The 21,229-nt window shown below is 40.6% G+C and overlaps 1 protein-coding gene across 1 annotated transcript in view; it reads left to right on the top strand.

Moving 5' to 3' along the window:
• Positions 1-19,758, top strand: part of TTN (titin) — a 284,216-nt gene extending 264,458 nt beyond the window's left edge. Inside the window, 23 exon segments of the mRNA XM_042780925.1 lie at positions 8-313; positions 413-703; positions 795-1,091; positions 1,209-1,514; positions 2,420-2,725; positions 2,809-3,090; positions 3,433-4,026; positions 4,158-4,445; positions 4,533-4,832; positions 5,225-5,527; positions 6,084-6,386; positions 6,493-7,077; positions 7,206-7,511; positions 7,631-7,930; positions 8,734-9,309; positions 9,425-9,730; positions 10,096-10,689; positions 10,795-16,406; positions 16,529-16,685; positions 17,511-18,202; positions 18,300-18,453; positions 19,023-19,325; positions 19,460-19,758. Of these exon segments, the coding sequence (XP_042636859.1) occupies positions 8-313; positions 413-703; positions 795-1,091; positions 1,209-1,514; positions 2,420-2,725; positions 2,809-3,090; positions 3,433-4,026; positions 4,158-4,445; positions 4,533-4,832; positions 5,225-5,527; positions 6,084-6,386; positions 6,493-7,077; positions 7,206-7,511; positions 7,631-7,930; positions 8,734-9,309; positions 9,425-9,730; positions 10,096-10,689; positions 10,795-16,406; positions 16,529-16,685; positions 17,511-18,202; positions 18,300-18,453; positions 19,023-19,325; positions 19,460-19,758 (13,460 nt within the window).
• The last annotated feature ends 1,471 nt before the right edge of the window (positions 19,759-21,229 follow it).

Genomic DNA, 21,229 nt, shown 5'->3' on the forward strand with positions numbered 1-21,229 from the left:
ATTCCAGATCCACCAGGAAGACCAGAGGTGACAGATGTCACAAGATCAACAGTGTCACTGATTTGGTCTGCCCCAGTGTATGACGGAGGCAGCAAGGTTATAGGCTACATCATTGAACGTAAACCAGTCAGTGAAGTAGGAGATGGTCGCTGGCTCAAGTGCAACTATACCATTGTCTCAGACAATTTCTTCACTGTGACTGCTCTCAGTGAGGGAGACACCTACGAATTCCGAGTGTTGGCCAAGAACGCAGCAGGCGTAATTAGCAAAGGGTCAGAATCTACAGGTCCTATCACTTGCCGAGATGAATATGGTAATAAATAGTCAACATTCTCCTTTTAAAATTATCACAATTTATGTAAAAAATTAACTATTAGATAGAAATTCATTTATGTGGTTTGCCTACTGACAGCTCCACCCAAAGCCGAACTGGATGCCAGATTACAGGGAGATCTGGTGACCATCAGAGCAGGCTCAGACCTTGTTCTTGATGCTGCAGTTGGGGGCAAACCTGAACCCAAAATTATCTGGACAAAAGGAGACAAAGAACTAGATCTCTGTGAAAAAGTCTCTTTGCAGTATACGGGCAAACGAGCAACTGCCGTGATCAAGTTCTGTGACAGAAGTGACAGTGGGAAATACACTTTAACAGTGAAGAATGCCAGTGGGACCAAAGCCGTGTCTGTCATGGTCAAAGTACTTGGTAAGATAAGATTGTCAATATTCTTTTATTTTATAGCATTTTTAAGTGTAAGAGGAAAGAATGACCTTTGTCATTGCATACCATGTTTCAGATTCCCCTGGTCCATGTGGAAAGTTCACCGTCAGCAGAGTAACAGAGGAGAAATGCACTTTAGCCTGGAACCTTCCTCAGGAAGATGGAGGAGCAGAAATAACTCACTACATTGTGGAAAGACGCGAGACTAGCAGGCTTAACTGGGTGATTGTTGAAGGCGAATGCCCAACCCTATCCTATGTGGTTACCAGACTCATCAAGAACAATGAATATGTATTCCGAGTGAAGGCAGTGAACAAATATGGACCTGGTGTACCTGTTGAATCAGAGCCAATTGTTGCCAGAAACTCATTCAGTGAGTATTAACACTTTCAAACAATTTGAAAATTTGTTGGGACTGGGAGACAGAAGTCATATCAGTAGTGATTTGGTATAATTCTGACCATCCATATTTTTATAAAAATATCAACAGCTATTCCATCACAACCTGGCATACCTGAAGAAGTAAGTGCTAGCAAAGAGCATATCATCATTCAGTGGCTAAAACCTGAATCTGATGGAGGCAATGAGATAAAAAACTACCTAGTAGACAAACGTGAGAAGAAGAGCCTGCGCTGGACACGAGTCAATAAGGACTATGTGGTGTATGATACCAGGCTAAAGGTGACCGGCCTCATGGAAGGGTGTGATTACCAATTCCGGGTGACTGCAGTGAATGCTGCTGGTAACAGTGAACCCAGTGATGCTTCCAACTTCATCTCATGCAGAGAACCATCATGTGAGTTCTAAGAATCATACATAATTTCATCAATTTGTATTACAAATAATTTTACAACACTTCATTTCCAAAAACTGGTAGAATTTATGAATAGTCTAGAACACTACATGTTTATTACAGTGATCTTAAATATAGCCTAATTCAGAGAACATCTTAACTACAACTTCTGTTGATAAGTTAGCAATTACCACTGCTGAAAATTATTGCAGTATTTTCCAATCTATGAAAAAATAAGTTATTCTACTGCCAATACGAAAGGAATATATTTTATAAATCTTCCTAAGAATGGAAAAAAATGCACTGTACTGATAAAACTACTGAAAAGAAAAAGGGCAAAGTCCCTTTTAAGAAGCAGCATACCAGGAACAAAAAGTTTCTAGTATTTAAATAAGTAACTAACATGATAATTGTCACAAGAATTTTGAAAATAATGACAAATCCTTTTGCAGAGTTTGAACCCAGGAACTAAAAGGAATAAACCTTTGGGGTTGAATGGGGAAGGTGAGGAAACTGACTTCTGTAATTACTAGAAATGTAGAAGTCACAGGTGATGTTAAGCCTGTGAAAGATGAGAAACTAAAAGTTTCTGGAAGTAGGAGCTTTAAAGCATTGAGCTTACTAGAAGGGGAAGAATACAGCCAAAGCAGCAAGAAAGAAACATCTATCTTTCCAAAGTAGTTTAATTCTTAAACAATAATAGTTGTAATAATAATAATAATAAAGATAGTGATAATATAGAACACAGTGCTGTCCTATAATGTTAGAAGACACCAGTTACAAAGACTATTTTGGTGAGTGTGGGCAAAAAGTAATAGTATGTTTGTCAATCATGAAAACCAAAACTATAAATCTCAAAAGTTTCCTTGTTTGTATAATATCTGTATCAACCTTATTAAATTCCACAGATACCCCTGGACCACCTTCTTCCCCAAGAGTTGTAGATACCACCAAGCGCAGCATTAGTTTGGCATGGACCAAACCCATGTACGATGGTGGTGCTGACATCATAGGATATGTTCTTGAAATGCAAGAAAAGGACACCGATCAGTGGTACCGAGTACATACCAAAGCCACGATAAGAAACACTGAATTCACTGTGCCAGACCTCAAAATGGGTCAGAAATACTCTTTCAGAGTTGCTGCTGTGAACGTAAAGGGTATGAGTGAATATAGTGAATCAATTGCCGAGATTGAGCCCGTGGAAAGACTAGGTATTTATAACAAACCTTTAAGGGAATTATTTTTTCCATCAGACCTGTTTATGAATTAACCAAGTTTGACATTTACTTTCTAGAAATACCAGATCTTGAGCTTTCAGACGATCTAAAGAAGACTGTGACTATCAGGGCTGGGGCCTCGCTGCGCCTGATGGTGTCTGTGTCTGGAAGACCACCTCCCATCATTACATGGAGTAAGAAGGGCATTGATCTTGCAAGCCGGGCAATTATTGACACCACTGAGAGCTACACTTTACTTATTGTGGACAAAGTTAATCGGTATGATGCTGGAAAATACACAATTGAAGCTGAAAATCAATCTGGCAAGAAATCAGCAACAATCCTTGTTAAAGTATATGGTAAGCATTTTTCTTAAAATTGACTATGCTAGGAGTAAAGTCCCTGGGTGGCACAAATGGTTAAACACTGACCTACTGTTAAGCACCTTGGAAGATAGACCTGGTGATCTGCCTTGACAACCCCTCCAGAGCACAGTTCACACACTAGCACACATGGGGTCACTGTGAGTAAGAACTGACTCAACAATAGCTGGGAGTAGATTTTTTAAAAATATACACGTGGACCTACGATTAGTCACTTCTCAGGAGAGGAACTATGTTAATTATATTTTCCTGCAAAAGAAGTTTATCCTAGCTATCAAATAGGAACTACGGATTTTTTAATTCTATTTTTTTTTTTAGATACTCCTGGCCCCTGTCCTTCAGTGAAAGTTAAAGAAGTGTCAAGAGATTCTGTAACTATTACATGGGAAATTCCCATAATTGATGGTGGAGCTCCAGTCAACAATTACATTATTGAGAAACGTGAAGCTGCCATGAGAGCATTCAAAACAGTAACGACCAAATGCAGCAAAACACTCTACCGAATTTCCGGACTTGTAGAAGGAACCATGTACTATTTCAGAGTACTGCCAGAAAATATTTATGGTATTGGAGAACCTTGTGAAACATCTGATGCAGTTCTGGTTTCAGAAGTGCCTTTGGTGCCTTCAAAGCTTGAAGTAGTCGATGTCACCAAATCAACTGTTACCCTTGCCTGGGAAAAACCACTCTATGATGGTGGTAGCCGACTCACAGGATATGTTCTTGAGGCTTGCAAAGCTGGCACGGAGCGATGGATGAAAGTTGTCACTGTAAAACCTACAGTCCTGGAGCACACTGTTATTTCCTTAAATGAAGGTGAAGAGTACTTATTTAGAGTGAGGGCACAAAATGAGAAAGGTGTGTCAGAACCAAGAGAGATCGTCACAGCTGTGACTGTACAAGACCTGAGAGGTATGTACTGGTTATGCATAGCCAAAAAGCAACATTAATAAAGTTAAATAAGGAGAACATTCAGAATGCTGCATGATACTTAGCTTTAGAAAAAAATTCTTATGACAAAATGTCTGATTTCTTTTTCATAGTGTTACCAACAATTGATGTTTCTACAATGCCTCAAAAGACCATCCATGTCCCAGCTGGCCGACCAGTAGAACTGGTGATACCAATTGCTGGTCGTCCACCTCCTGCTGCTTCCTGGTTCTTTGATGGTTCCAAACTGAGGGAATCAGAGCGTGTTATGGTTGAGACTCAAACTAAAGTAGCTAAGTTAACCATCCGTGAAACCACTATAAGAGATACTGGGAATTACACACTTGAATTAAAGAATGTAACTGGAACTACTTCAGAGACAATTAAAGTTATCATTCTTGGTAAGGATATGTGACAAAGATGGAAGCAAGTTGATGGTTTTTATTTGACGTTAAAATTAATATCCTGAACCTCTTTTTCTTTCATAGACAAGCCTGGGCCACCAACTGGGCCTATCAAGATTGATGAAATTGATGCTACTTCAGTTACCATTTCCTGGGAACCACCCGAATTGGATGGTGGTGCTCCATTAAGTGGTTATGTAGTAGAACAGCGTGATGCTCATCGTCCAGGATGGCTGCCAGTTTCTGAATCAGTGACTAGATCAACATTTAAGTTTACTAGACTCATTGAAGGAAATGAATATGTGTTCCGAGTGGCTGCAACAAATCGCTTTGGAATCGGCTCTTACTTGCAGTCTGAGGTCATAGAATGTCGCAGCAGCATCAGTAAGTCCTTGACCCTTCCACTAGTCTCCCCATCTCCGATTCTATATGGCAACAAAGGAATTTGTGATATAACCTAATGTAAATAAAAACAGGTCTAAACCTCTTTTTCTTAGAAGTTTTCAACGCTGTTAGGCTTTTTCTTCCCCCAATGTAATCACTATTATGAAAGGAGGGAGGAAAGAAGGGAAGAACTGGATTTGTTATAGTGAGGGGGGAAAAGTACACAATGCATGCTAAATAAATGTTTACAGAATTGAAGTAAATCAAGAAAAGTACAAAAGGGAAATCACTGGGAAAACAGTCACTAAGGTCTTAACATACCATTTAAGATTATTAACTCTCTCTTTTAATTTTTTCTTATTAACATTTTACTTACCTCTGCCTTGCTGCAGGTATTCCTGGACCCCCAGAAACATTACAGATATTTGATGTCTCCCGTGATGGCATGACACTAACTTGGTATCCACCAGAAGATGATGGTGGCTCCCAAGTGACTGGATACATTGTGGAGCGCAAAGAAGTGAGAGCAGATCGATGGGTCCGTGTAAATAAAGTACCAGTGACGATGACACGGTACCGCTCCACTGGCCTTATTGAAGGCTTAGAATACGAACACCGTGTCACAGCCATTAATGCCAGAGGGACTGGTAAACCAAGTCGTCCTTCCAAACCCATTGTTGCCATGGATCCAATTGGTAAATATGTTTTATTTAAGTGAGGTTTATTGACATATAATTTGCATATAGTAAAACACACTCTTTTTAAGTATACCCTTCTATGAGTTTTGAAAAATGTATACTGTTATGTAATTACCACCACAATCAAGATATAGAGTATTTCTATCACCCCAAATAGTTCCCTTATATCCCTTTGTAGTCCATCTCCTCCTACCACTTAAGGCCCTAGCAACCACTGGTATATAAGATTTTATATTCTTCTCTTGAATGTGTTTCCTCTTTAAAATGAGAATCATGATATATGCTCTATATCAGTTAAAATTTTTAAACAAGTTAGCATTTCTGAAGGCCAGTTTTTAAAATTACTTATGAAAGTACAGTAAGAGTTGGGATCACAAAATATATTTAAGATAAAAGAGTTTTCAGCATTTTTAATTGATAAATGAAATTTTTACAAAGTAAAACAATATTCTAATGCAAACAATCCATGTTTCAACAGAGTACTGAATTTGTTAGATGTCACAGTTGATTTTCAACTTTGCAGCAACCTTAACAAGCATGTTGTCTTACTCAGCTCCTCCAGGAAAGCCACAAAACCCAAGAGTTACTGATACAACAAGGACATCAGTCTCCCTGGCCTGGAGTGTCCCAGAAGATGAAGGAGGATCTAAAGTCACAGGCTACCTGATTGAAATGCAAAAAGTAGATCAACATGAATGGACCAAATGTAACACCACCCCAACCAAGATTCGGGAGTATACTCTAACACACCTACCTCAGGGTGCTGAATACAGATTCCGCGTCCTAGCTTGCAATGCTGGTGGACCTGGGGAACCCGCAGAGGTACCAGGAACAGTCAAAGTCACCGAAATGCTTGGTAAGATATGTGATCATTTGCTTTCTGCTATGACTGTCCTAAGACATTTCCTACCACCTCCCTAAAAAAAAAAAAAACTAAACTGTAACCCTCCATTTCTCTCCAGAATATCCCGATTATGAACTTGATGAAAGATACCAGGAAGGTATCTTTGTAAGACAAGGTGGAGTCATCAGACTTACCATACCAATCAAAGGAAAACCATTCCCAATATGTAAATGGACCAAGGAAGGCCAAGATATTAGTAAACGTGCTATGATTGCAACCTCTGAAACACACACTGAGCTTGTGATCAAAGAAGCAGACAGGGATGATTCTGGCACCTATGACCTAGTTCTGGAAAACAAATGTGGCAAGAAGGCTGTTTACATCAAGGTCAAGGTGATTGGAAGTCCCAACACTCCAGAAGGGCCACTTGAATATGACGACATACAAGCTCGCTCTGTGAGGGTCAGTTGGAGACCTCCTGCTGATGATGGTGGTGCCGACATTATAGGGTACATCCTCGAGAGACGAGAAGTACCTAAAGCCGCCTGGTATACCATTGATTCCAGAGTCCGAGGTACATCTCTGGTGGTAAAAGGTCTCAAAGAAAATGTGGAATACCATTTCCGTGTTTCAGCAGAAAACCAGTTTGGCATAAGCAAACCCCTGAAATCTGAGGAACCAGTCATACCCAAGACACCACTCAGTAAGTGCTCTTCAACCCAAAAAATTATAAAATTCTTTCAGTTTCTCTTTTATTTTGAAATGAATGCCATTAGTTTACAAGATTTGGGACTGTGCTCTAACATGTGTGTTTTCCACTGATATTTTTAGATCCTCCAGAGCCTCCAAGCAATCCTCCAGAAATACTCGACGTGACAAAGAGTTCCGTTAGCCTGTCCTGGTCCCGGCCCAAAGATGATGGTGGTTCTCGTGTCACTGGCTACTATATTGAACGCAAGGAGACATCAACTGACAAGTGGGTCAGACACAACAAGACTCAGATTACTACCACGATGTACACCATCACTGGCCTCGTGCCTGACGCTGAGTATCAGTTCCGCATCATTGCACAGAATGATGTTGGGCTAAGTGAGACCAGCCCTGCTTCGGAACCAGTTGTTTGCAAAGATCCATTTGGTAAGGAAAGAGTTTCTGAAGGGATTGATATCAAAGATGCAAGCCATCTTTGGTTGTTTTGGTTGTCTTATTTCAGTAGTAAAATGTATTCCCTTTTTCATTGTTTTAAAATTTTTCAGATAAACCGAGCCAACCTGGAGAACTTGAGATTCTTTCAATATCCAAAGACAGTGTCACTCTACAGTGGGAGAAACCTGAATGTGATGGTGGCAAAGAAATCCTTGGATACTGGGTTGAATACAGACAGTCTGGTGAGAGTGCCTGGAAAAAGAGCACTAAGGACCGTATCAAGGACAAACAATGCACAGTAGGAGGTTTGCTGGAAGCTACTGAGTATGAATTCAGGGTCTTTGCTGAGAATGAGACTGGCCTTAGCAGACCTCGAAGAACTGCTATGTCTGTAAAAACTAAGCTAACATGTAAGTAGCCCTTAGTTCTCTGGTGCTGAATTACAAACTAAACAACATATTGAGGCTAATTTTTCCTTTAGATGAAGTAGATCTCTATGAAAGCTTTATAGGAGAGCAAGTAGTTAGAAAGAAAAGAAATCACTCACTCTAGCATATGCATACGTAGGTTATAGTTGATGAATTCTAAGGGAACCATTGGGAGTTCTGGTAGCATAGTGCCTAAGGCACTTGACTGCTAACTAGAAGGCTCGCCACTCCTCAGAAGGAAGATGGGGCAATCTACTTCCGTAGTGATACTGCCTCAGAAACCCAAGGAGGGGTTACTATGAGTTGGGTCCGGCTTGACGGCATATAACAGCAATAACAAGGGAACCATTACATCAGCAGGAGATGTTAGGTGCAGTGAACTCAGCACATTCCTGGAAAAATTCCTCCCTGTAATGCAATGGTTTTTGTATGCCTTCTAACAAGATTCGAAGAGTCAACAAATATGTACCCCATTTCACTGAACCTAAGTAAAGGCAAGGATAGTACAGACTTACAGAGAACTCATATTTATTTCCCTGAAACCTATAATACCCTCCCAATCATAAAAAGAAAAGTCTCTCAAAATGATGTGAAGATGTGCTCACTGAATCTCTTATTTTTCATATGACTAGGAAAATCACTAAAGGAGATTCTAAGAATTAGACTCATGTAAATTATGGTTATCTACTAAAGTGATTAGTCAGGATAAACTCACTGCTGATATACAAAGAAAGATGCAGCAGTTAACAACAATACATTTAATGTTACCTTTCATTAACTTTCAGCTGGAGAGGCCCCAGGAGTACGCAAAGAAATGAAGGATGTTACCACCAAATTGGGTGAAGCTGCTCAACTCTCATGCCAGATTGTTGGAAGGCCTCTTCCTGATATTAAATGGTACCGGTTTGGTAAAGAACTCATACAAAGCCGGAAATATAAAATGTCTTCAGATGGACGCACACATACTCTGACAGTAATGACAGAGGAACAAGAAGATGAAGGTGTCTATACCTGCATAGCTACCAATGAGGTTGGAGAAACAGAAACTAGCAGTAAGCTTCTCCTGCAAGCAACACCACAGTTCCATCCTAGTTACCCACTAAAAGAGAAATACTATGGTGCTGTGGGTTCTACACTTCGACTTCATGTTATGTACATTGGCCGCCCAGTACCTGCTATGACTTGGTTCCATGGCCAGAAACTTCTGCAAAACTCAGAAAATATTACTATTGAAAACACTGAGCACTATACTCATCTTGTCATTAAGAATGTCCAACGTAAGACCCATGCTGGGAAATACAAAGTTCAGCTCAGCAATGTTTTTGGAACAGTTGACGCCATCCTTGATGTGGAAATACAAGGTATCTTCTTTTCCTTTTCAATGCTTCATATTTTCAAGGAAAAGGGAAAAAAAAAAAAAAAAAACCTTGGGAAGCACACCATGAAAACCACTGTAATTGTCTTTTTCTCCAACAGATAAACCAGACAAACCTACAGGACCAATTGTGATTGAAGCTCTATTGAAGAATTCTGCTGTGATCAGCTGGAAACCACCTGCAGATGATGGAGGTTCCTGGATCACCAATTATGTGGTGGAGAAATGTGAGGCCAAGGAAGGGGCTGAATGGCAACTGGTATCCTCAGCCATCTCAGTGACAACCTGTAGAATTGTGAACCTCACAGAAAATGCTGGATATTATTTCCGGGTTTCGGCTCAGAACACCTTTGGCATCAGTGAGCCTCTAGAAGTGTCATCAGTTGTGATCATTAAGAGTCCATTTGGTGAGTGCAACTTGATTTTTTTTATCTCCATACAGTAAAAGCCAGTTCCACAGAAAACTCCTTTTAACAGAAATAAATTTAGTAAGGAAATAGCAGATTCAGATAAATTCCAAATGCTTTTTCTCTTCTTTAATCAAAGTTTTGCACATCTAAGAGGGGAAATGTATCCCTTACCCTCTTATGTTAAAAAGAAATTTCTTGAAGGCTGAGTTTCTTAGCATAAAATAACCAGTTTAATTTCTCTGGAATAGCTATTTTTTTTAATAGATCTTTGCACTACTCATCATGTTCCATTTTTAAATTAAGCTTTTCAATAAAGCTGTTTCACCTCATGACTCCAACCCTTTTTTTTTTTTTTTCAATAGAAAAGCCAAGTGCTCCTGGCAAACCAACTATTACTGCTATCACAAAAGATTCCTGTGTTGTGGCTTGGAAGCCACCTCCCAGTGATGGGGGTGCAAAGATTAGAAATTACTACCTTGAGAAGCGTGAGAAGAAGCAGAATAAGTGGATTGCTGTGACAACGGAAGAAATTCGAGAAACCGTCTTTTCAGTGCAAAACCTTATTGAAGGTCTTGAATATGAGTTCCGTGTGAAATGTGAAAACCTAGGCGGAGAAAGTGAATGGAGTGAAATATCAGAACCTGTCACTCCTAAATCTGATGTCCCGATTCAGGCACCACACTTTAAAGAGGAACTGAGAAATCTAAATGTCAGGTATCAAAGCAATGCTACTTTAGTCTGCAAAGTGACTGGTCATCCGAAACCTGTTGTGAAGTGGTACAGACAAGGCAAAGAAATCATTGCTGATGGATTAAAGTACAGGATTCAAGAGTTTAAGGGTGGCTACCACCAGCTCATCATTGCAAGTGTCACAGATGATGATGCCACAGTTTACCAAGTTAGAGCTACCAACCAAGGAGGATCTGTGTCTGGCACTGCCTCCTTAGAAGTGGAAGGTAAGAACAAATCAGTAAGCCCAAGTGTGCTGCTACATAACATATTAATTTTGGGAGGAAGTGATGTTGCTAAACAATATTCTCTCTTCTTTTATTCCGATACAGTTCCAGCTAAGATACACTTGCCTAAAACTCTTGAAGGCATGGGAGCAGTCCATGCTCTCCGAGGTGAGGTGATCAGCATCAAGATCCCTTTCAGTGGCAAACCAGATCCTGTGATTACCTGGCAGAAAGGACAAGATCTCATCGACAATAATGGCCACTACCAAGTTATTGTCACAAGATCCTTCACGTCACTTGTTTTCCCCAATGGAGTGGAGAGAAAAGATGCCGGTTTCTATGTGGTCTGTGCTAAAAACAGATTTGGAATTGATCAGAAGACAGTTGAATTGGATGTGGCTGACGTTCCTGACCCACCCAGAGGAGTCAAAGTTAGCGATGTCTCAAGAGATTCCGTCAACTTAACATGGACTGAACCAGCTTCCGATGGTGGCAGCAAAATCACCAACTACATTGTTGAAAAATGTGCAACTACTGCAGAGAGATGGCTCCGTGTAGGACAGGCTCGAGAAACACGGTATACTGTGATCAATTTATTTGGAAAAACAAGTTACCAGTTCCGTGTAATAGCTGAGAATAAATTTGGCCTCAGCAAGCCTTCTGAGCCTTCAGAACCAACCATAACCAAAGAAGATAAGAGCAGAGCCATGAACTATGATGAAGAGGTAGATGAAACCAGGGAAGTTTCCATGACTAAAGCATCTCACTCTTCAACCAAGGAACTCTATGAGAAATATATGATTGCTGAAGACCTTGGGCGTGGACAGTTTGGAATTGTTCACCGTTGTATAGAAACATCCTCAAAGAAGACATACATGGCCAAATTTGTTAAAGTCAAAGGGACTGACCAGGTTTTGGTAAAGAAGGAAATTTCCATTCTAAACATTGCTAGACACAGAAACATCTTATATCTCCATGAATCATTTGAAAGCATGGAAGAACTAGTCATGATCTTTGAGTTCATATCAGGGCTTGATATATTTGAACGCATCAACACAAGTGCTTTTGAACTTAATGAAAGGGAAATTGTTAGCTATGTCCGCCAGATTTGTGAAGCACTTGAGTACTTACACAGTCATAACATTGGACACTTTGACATTAGACCAGAAAATATCATTTACCAAACAAGAAGAAGCTCCACCATTAAAATCATAGAATTTGGTCAAGCCCGTCAGCTGAAGCCAGGGGACAACTTTAGGCTTCAGTTCACTGCCCCTGAATACTATGCACCTGAAGTCCACCATCATGATGTTGTCAGCACAGCCACAGACATGTGGTCACTTGGAACCTTGGTATACGTGCTATTGAGTGGTATGAACCCATTCCTGGCTGAAACTAACCAACAGATAATTGAGAATATCATGAATGCTGAATATGTTTTTGATGAAGAAGCATTCAAAGAGATTAGCCTTGAAGCCATGGACTTCGTTGATCGGCTGTTAGTGAGAGAGAGAAAATCACGCATGACAGCATCTGAGGCACTCCAGCACCCATGGCTGAAGCAGAAGATAGAAAAAGTCAGTACTAAAGTTATCAGAACATTAAAACACCGGCGGTACTACCACACCCTGATCAAGAAAGACCTGAACATGGTTGTGTCGGCAGCCCGAATCTCCTGTGGTGGTGCAATTCGATCTCAAAAAGGAGTGAGCGTTGCTAAAGTTAAAGTTGCCTCCATCGATATCGGCCCAGTTTCTGGACAGATAATGCATGCAGTTGGAGAAGAAGGAGGATATGTCAAATACGTATGCAAAATTGAAAATTATGATCAGTCTACCCAAGTGACCTGGTACTTTGGTGTCAGACAACTGGAGAACAGTGAGAAATATGAAATCACCTATGAAGATGGACTGGCCACCATGTATGTCAAACACATTACCAAATTTGATGACGGTACCTACAGATGCAAAGCAGTCAATGACTACGGTGAAGCCAGTTCTTATGCAGAGCTATTTGTTAAAGGTGTGAGGGAAATTTATGACTACTACTGCCGTAGAGCCACAAAGAAAATTAAGCGCAGAACAGATACAATGAGACTCCTGGAGAGGCCACCAGAATTTACCTTGCCTCTCTATAACATGACAGCTTACGTGGGTGAAAATGTCCGGTTTGGAGTAACCATAACTGTCCACCCGGAGCCTCGTGTAACATGGTATAAATCAGGTCAGAAAATCAAACCAGGTGATGATGACAGGAAGTATACATTTGAGTCTGACAAGGGTCTTTACCAATTAACCATCAATAGCATAACTATAGATGATGATGCTGAGTATATGGTTGTGGCAAGGAACAAATATGGTGAAGACAGCTGTAAAGCAAAGCTGACTGTAACCCCACATCCACCTCCAACAGCTACAACCTTAAGACCCATGTTCAAACGGCTACTGGCAAATGCAGAATGCCAAGAAGGCCAGAGTGTCTGCTTTGAAATCAGAGTGTCTGGTATCCCCCTGCCAACATTAAAATGGGAGAAGAATGGTCAGCCATTATCCCTCGGGCCTAACATTGAAATTGTCCATGAAGGCTTGGATTATTATGCTCTGCACATCAGGGACACTTTGCCTGAAGACACAGGTTATTACAGAGTCACTGCCACAAACACAGCTGGATCCACCAGCTGCCAGGCTCACCTACAAGTGGAACGCTTGAGGTACATCAAGCAGGAATTCAAAAGTAAAGAGGAGCGCGAACGACATATACAAAAACAAATTGACAAGACACTAAGAATGGCTGAAATTCTTTCTGGAACTGAAACTGTGCCACTGACACAAGTAGCCCAAGAGGCTCTAAGAGAAGCTGCCATCCTTTACAAACCAGCTGTAAGCACAAAGACCGTGAAAGGGGAATTTAAATTGGAGCAGGAAGAAAAGAAGGAGGAAAGAAAACTCCGTATGCCTTATGAAGTACCAGTGCCACGCAAGTACAAACAGACTACCATAGAAGAAGACCAGCACATTAAGCAGTTTGTGCCTATGTCTGACATGAAATGGTATAAAAAGATCCGTGATCAGTTTGAAATGCCTGGGAAACTTGACAGAGTTGTACAGAAAAGACCCAAGCGCATCCGCCTCTCAAGGTGGGAGCAGTTCTATGTGATGCCTCTTCCACGCATTACAGATCAATACAGACCTAGATGGCGTATTCCCAAGCTGACCCAAGATGATCTTGAAATGGTGAGACCAGCCCGCCGGCGTACACCTTCCCCTGATTATTACTTTTATTACAGACCTAGGAGACGTTCTCTTGGTGACATGTCAGATGAAGAATTACTCCTTCCTATTGACGACTACTTAGCAATGAAGAGAACAGAGGAAGAGAGACTGCGTCTTGAAGAAGAGCTTGAATTAGGTTTTTCAGCTTCACCCCCAAGCCGCAGCCCTCCACGTTTTGAGCTTTCCAGTCTCCGTTACTCTTCACCAAAAGCTCACGTAAAGGTGGAGGAAACAAGAAAAGACTTCAGATACTCAACCTACCACATTCCAACTAAGGCTGAAACGAGCACAAGTTATGCAGAACTGCAGGAACGGCACGCCCGGGCCTCTTATCGGCAGCCGAAACAACGGCAAAGAATCATGGCCGAGAAAGAGGATGAAGAATTGCTTCGTCCCGTTACAACCATCCAGCGTCTCTCAGAATACAAAAGTGAACTTGACCACATGTCCAAAGAAGAAAAGTCTAGAAAGAAATCAAGACAACAGCGACTAGTGACAGAAATAACAGAAATTGAGGAAGAATATGAAATCTCAAAACGTGCTCAAAGAGAATCATCATCATCTGTGTCTAGACTACTGAGACGACGACGCTCCCTGTCTCCTACTTATATTGAATTAATGAGGCCAGTGTCGGAATTGATCCGGCCACGTCCACAACCTGCTGAGGAATATGAAGATGACACAGAAAGAAGGTCCCCTACTCCAGAGAGAACTCGCCCACGTTCCCCCAGCCCTGTGTCTAGTGAGAGATCACTCTCTAGATTTGAGAGGTCTGCAAGATTTGATATTTTTTCTAGGTATGAGTCCATGAAAGCGGCTCTAAAAACTCAGAAGACATCAGAAAGGAAGTATGAAGTTTTGAGTCAGCAACCTTTTACACTGGACCACAGCCCGCGAATCACACTGAGAATGCGCTCTCACCGGGTACCATGTGGCCAAAATACACGTTTCATCTTAAATGTTCAGTCTAAGCCAACTGCCGAGGTTAAATGGTACCACAATGGTGTAGAACTCCAAGAAAGCAGCAAGATTCATTATACCAACATGAGTGGGGTCCTGACCCTGGAAATTCTGGACTGTCATATTGATGACAGCGGAACATACCGTGTTGTGTGTACCAACTACAAAGGTGAGGCTTCTGACTATGCCACCTTGGATGTAACAGGAGGAGATTTTACCACCTACGCTTCCAGGCGCAGAGACGAAGAGGTCCCCAGATCTGTTTTCCCTGAGCTGACGAAAACGGAAGCATATGCAGTTTCATCATTCAAGAAAACATCTGAGATGGAAGCTTCTTCTTCAGTCAGGGAAGTGAAATCAGAGATGACAGAGACACGAGAAAGTCTCGCATCGTATGAACACTACGCAGCTGCAGAAATGAAAAGCTCTGCTTTAGAAGAAAAGTCGCTGGATGAAAAATCCACACACAGAAAGATTAAGACGACTTTGGCAGCAAGAATTCTAACAAAGCCACGGTCCATCACCGTATATGAAGGCGAGTCTGCAAGATTTTCTTGCGATACAGATGGTGAGCCAGTTCCCACTGTCACGTGGCTGCGGGGAGGACAAGTAGTAAGTGCTTCTGCCCGACACCACTTGACCACCACGAAGTACAAATCAACCTTTGAGATCTCTTCAGTGCAGGCTTCCGATGAGGGCACCTACAGTGTGGTGGTAGAAAACAGTGAAGGGAAACAAGAAGCACAGTTTACTTTGACTATTCAAAAGCCCAGGGTTACTGAAAAGGCTGTTACAGCACCACCAAGAGTCAAATCGCCAGAGCCTCGAGTGAAATCCCCAGAAGCAGTTAAGTCTCCAAAACGAGTGAAGTCACCTGAACCAGTGACTTCTCACCCAAAAGCTACATCACCCACAGAGACAAAACCCACACCGACAGAGAAAAGTCAGCACCTCCCAGTCTCCGCCCCAAAGATAACTCAGTCTTTGAAAGCAGAAGCTTCTAAAGATACTGCAAAGCTGACTTGTGCTGTGGAAAGTAGCATACTATGTGCGAAAGAAGTCTCCTGGTACAAAGACGGCAAGAAGCTGAAGGAAAACGGCCATTTCCAGTTTCATTATTCAGCAGATGGTACCTATGAGCTCAAAATCCATAACCTCACAGAATCAGACTGCGGAGAATACGTTTGTGAGATTTCTGGTGAAGGTGGAACTTCCAAAACTAGCTTCCAATTTGTGGGTCAAGCCTTTAAGAGCATCCATGAGAAGGTGTCAAGTATATCAGAATCCAAGAGACCAGCTCAGAAAACTGCCGAGTCAACAGAAACCAAGAAAACGGAACCAAAAACTGCTGAACCAATTTCCTCAAAACCAGTCATTGTTACTGGGTTGCAGGATACAACTGTTTCTTCAGACAGTACTGCTAAACTGGTAGTGAAAGCTACTGGAGAACCCTGGCCAACTATCACCTGGACAAAGGATGGAAAGGTAAAAAAATTCTTGAATTTTATATTATTTTTGTCTTCATAAAAACAGTCCCTTCCCTCATCCCCTAAATAAACTCTAAAATTAAATGACTTTTAAAAAATCAAACTGCTTATATTCTGCAGGCTATTACACAAGGAGGTAAATATAAACTCTCTGAAGACAAAAAAGGATTCATTTTAGAAATACAAAAGACTGATGCTTCTGACAGCGGGCTTTATAACTGTACTGTAACAAATGCAGCTGGATCTGTGTTTTCTAGCTGCAAATTAACAATAAAAGGTATGTTGGCTTTTGTTCTTACCAGCAGTATTCATAAAGCAATAATAGTAAGGTAACATTTTTAAACACCTCCCCCCATTAAAACACACACATAAAAGTATTAAAAATAAAACTTTCCCATGTTCCAGAATACCTTTTGTACACAAATGAAGAGCACATATATGAAGTCAGGATATTTTCCATGGCATAAAAAGGATTTATTAAAGTGCCTAATTGCATGTATAAGAACTCTGGTGGCATGGTGCCTAAGGCATTTGACTGCTAATTGGAAGGCTGGCGGTTCAAACCCACCATCCACTCCTCGGAAGGAAGAGTGGGCAATCTGCTTCTGTAGATACCGCCTCAGAAACCCAAGGAGAGGTTGCTATGAGTCGGATCAGACTTGAGGGCAGTGAGTTTGGTTTTTTTGGAATTGTATGTGTTCGATTGGATTCCATAGGGCCAGCTTGCTCCCAGGAATGTAGTAGTCCTTCCGTAAACCTTCACTCTCCCAATTTTCCAAGCAGAACAGAGTTAATGAAAGACTTATCACTTTTCCCAATTTAAAAGTAGTTTGCTTTCATATATATCGATCTTGTAAAATACAATTTTTTTTGTTAAAGTCATAGTTTAAGGAATCATTGCACTGATCTCATAAGTCATTCATGACAATTTTCCACGATCTAAGCTGAGAAAGAATTAGGTATTACCCATACTGTATACATAAGTAGACATATTTTTTTCTTTCTCTGTAAATTAGTAAATTATTCACATGCAGAGTCCTCAAAAGAGTAAAAGGTTGGGCCTCTTCCCACTAAGTTTGCCTTACAGAGGTTTCTTTTTTAGCTGCGAAAGACACTGAGGCACAGAAAGTGTCTACACAGAAGGCCTCTGAAATTGTATCTCAGAAGGCGGCAGTTGTCCAAGAGGAGATTTCCCAGAAAGCCCTCATTTCTGAAGAAATCAAGATGTCAGAGGCAAAATCTCAAGAAAAGTTAGCCCTCAAGGAGAAAGCTTCAAAGGTCCTGATTTCTGAAGAAATCAAGAAATCAGAAGCCGTCTCCCAGGAAAAATCTATTGTCCATGAGGAAATCACTAAAACATCACAGGCATCAAAAGAAATCGAAACTCATGCTGAGATTAAAGCATTTTCTACTCAGATGAGCATTACCGATGGTCAAAAAGTGACTTTAAAAGCCAACATTGCCGGTGCCACTGATGTGAAATGGGTACTGAATGGAAGAGAGCTCACCAACTCAGAGGAATACAGATATGGCATCTCAGGCAGTGATCAGACCCTAACCATCAGGCAAGCCAGCCACAAAGATGAGGGAATCCTGACCTGCATAGGCAAAACCAGTCAAGGCATCGTCAAGTGCCACTTTGATATGGCTCTGAGCAAAGAGCTCTCAGATGCTCCAGCCTTCATCTCTCAGCCCAGATCTCAAAATGTTAACGAAGGACAAAATGTTCTCTTCTCTTGTGAAATCAGTGGTGAGCCATCCCCTGAAATCGAATGGTTTAAAGACAACCTGCCAGTAAGTTCAATTATGATTATGTTATTGAAGAAAATTTAAAATACCACATCTACTCCTGAAAACCTAAAGAAACACTTCTTTCCTTCTTTCTTTTTAGATTTCTGTTTCTTCAAATATCAGAGTAAGTCGCTCCAAAAACGTGTATTCTCTTGAAATCCGAAATGCATCAGTAAGCGACAGTGGAAAGTACACAATTAAGGCCAAAAATTTCCGGGGCCAATGTTCAGCTACAGCTTCCTTAATGGTCCTTCGTAAGTAAATCTTTGCCATTTTCCTTAGTTGGTTAAGTTTTTTTGTTTTTGTTTTTGTTTTTTGCCTTTTTCTTCAAAGCACAGCAGACTCTCTCAGAAATCTGGTTAAATTACATATATAAGAAAAAGGCATCCTATGTGAATTCATCCTTTATGGTCAAAGTTTCTTTACAGCTAAACAAAGCATTGGATCAGTTAAATTTCAAAGTGAAATGCTATTACTCGCCCTGTGATTCCAGCCGTTTTCAGAATGTACCATATATGAATTGTTTTCTATGTGATTACTCATTTTTCTCCTGGTGATTCCTAGCACCTGCATGAAATATAATGGTAGAAATATAAGGATTCATTTCTTGGAGACACTAAGCTAGCTCTTCACAAATGTATGTATATATGTATTTGCTTATGCTTCGAGAGCTAATTGGGTTATGTTTCTATGTGTGTGTGTGTGTGTGTGTGTATGTAAGTCACTCATTTAATGATCTACTTTCAGTAAATCATGAAATGTCAGATGTCACCAATTAACCAGATGTCATTGATGTTCACTGTGTATCTGCTATGCTCCACAGCTCTAGTTGAAGAACCTTCCAGAGAGGTAATATTGAGGACAAGTGGTGACACGAGCTTGCAAGGAAGCTTCTCGTCTCAGTCAGTCCAAATGTCTGCCTCTAAGCAGGAGGCGTCTTTCAGCAGTTTCAGCAGCAGCAGTGCTAGCAGCATGACTGAAATGAAATTTGCAAGCATGTCTGCCCAAAGCATGTCCTCTATGAAAGAGTCTTTTGTACAAATGAGTTCCAGCAGTTTTATGGGCCAATCTAGTATGACACAACTGGAAAGTTCAACTAGTAGAATGCTTAAAGCAGGCATAAGAGGTGAGCAATAAATGGAGTAGCTAAGCCTAATAGTATGGTGTAGTCTCTAGTATTTAGTATTTACAATTCAGTAGAAAGCAAATCATTCTTTTCTTCAGTGATCCTAAAACTTGTTGTTGTTGTTGTTCATAAAGGAATTCCACCTAAAATTGAAGCTCTTCCCCCCGACATCAGCATTGATGAAGGCAAAGTTCTAACAGTAGCCTGTGCTTTTACGGGTGAGCCTACCCCTGAAATAACATGGTCCTGTGGTGGAAGGAAAATTCAAAATCAAGAACAACAAGGAAGATTCCATATTGAAAACACAGATGACCTGACAACTCTGATCATCATGGACGTACAGAAACAAGATGGTGGACTTTATACCCTGAGCTTAGGGAATGAATATGGATCTGACTCTGCTACTGTTAATATAAATATTCGATCCATGTAAGAGGGCCTGTATGTAAGAGGGCCTGTGCTCTCATATGCACACTTATTCTTAACTTTTCACAAAAGATTCACATGGACTAATCTTTCTGATCTGTAAATATTTAAAAAAAAAAATAGTTTTGTATCAACTTAATGAGTCACAGTTCAAAACAACCTTTTCATAAGTATTTACCTAAGAATATTATACATTTGCTTGTGACATGTACATACTGTATATAGCCGGATAAACGGTTATAAAGTTTTGTACCTTTTATTTTATGACATTTTACAATGTAACTTTTGAAACTAACAGTTGGTAGGAGAAAGTTTCTTGTGGAACGAATACCCTGCTCAACACTTAATCAATCTCCGTGCCTCAACATAATGTTGATGTCTAAGTATGCCTCAATGGGTTGAGAAATTCCCCATTGAAGATATCCTGTCCACCTAAAAGATGATGCTATGCACATTACCTGACATGTGCGCCAATACCTATTGAATCAGAAATGTAAGGCATTGGTGATGTTTGCATTTACCCTCCTGTAAGCAACACTTTAATGTCTTACATTTGCTGATGATGTCATACTCAAAATTATCATGACTTAATTATTACCAGAGCAAAGTGTAACGGCCAACACTTTGTTCGCCCATCTCACACTGATTCTGACATAGAGAGTGCCTGGATAGCTTGGAAAAGTAACATCGCCTGGCCATCCCCTCATTTAACCAAGCTATTCAAGTATTCCTATGCCGGAACAGTGCCAACTCTTGGAGGTCCAAGGGTGCAGCCAATTGCCTTTGTGTGGTAGCTCTAAATTTAAATTACACATAAAGAACCTGGGCAACTAGGCAATGAGCCACAGCAAAAACAAACAAGAACAACAACAAAATAAAGCTGTCGTTCCAATATTACTAACTGCCCAAACATTAATTTGATGTAGTTCTTTTCATGCAGGAAAAAATTGTTAGTTCTAATTGTTGGACCTCCTTGAAATAGTAAGAACAAAATAAAGCAAGCTATCTGCACCTCAAAATGTGTGGTTGGTGGTTTTCTGTGAAATTCTGGGATGGAGAGGTGTGAGCGTTCAGGTGTCACAGAAATTACCTGAGGTAGGACAAAGCAATTCAAGTTCAAAATAGCCCCTGTTAGTAAGTTATTTGAAGCAAATATTTAAATTACTGTGTTGAATATATTCACCAATTAATTAACAGCAACAACAACAACAAAAAAAAAAAAAACCCTAGATATGCTTCTCACCGATAAATTTACCCTCAAGAGTATACTTCCTACTTAAGAAGGAAAATATTTTTATGGAAGCTGATTCAACTCAATCCATCAAAGAGATTAGACATTTACAATTCACAATATTTTGTGCTAGACACCACAGGAAACAATGCAAAGATGAGTAAGGTGATATAGGCCCGGCCCCACAAGGAATGTGGTGAAGAGAATATGACAATGTCAGGAAAAAAATGATCAGTTGTACCACTGA

This window comes from Orycteropus afer, unplaced genomic scaffold (genome assembly GCF_000298275.1).
Source record: "Orycteropus afer afer isolate SDZICR_OR568_19922 unplaced genomic scaffold, OryAfe1.0 scaffold00001, whole genome shotgun sequence".
NCBI lineage: Eukaryota > Metazoa > Chordata > Mammalia > Tubulidentata > Orycteropodidae > Orycteropus > Orycteropus afer.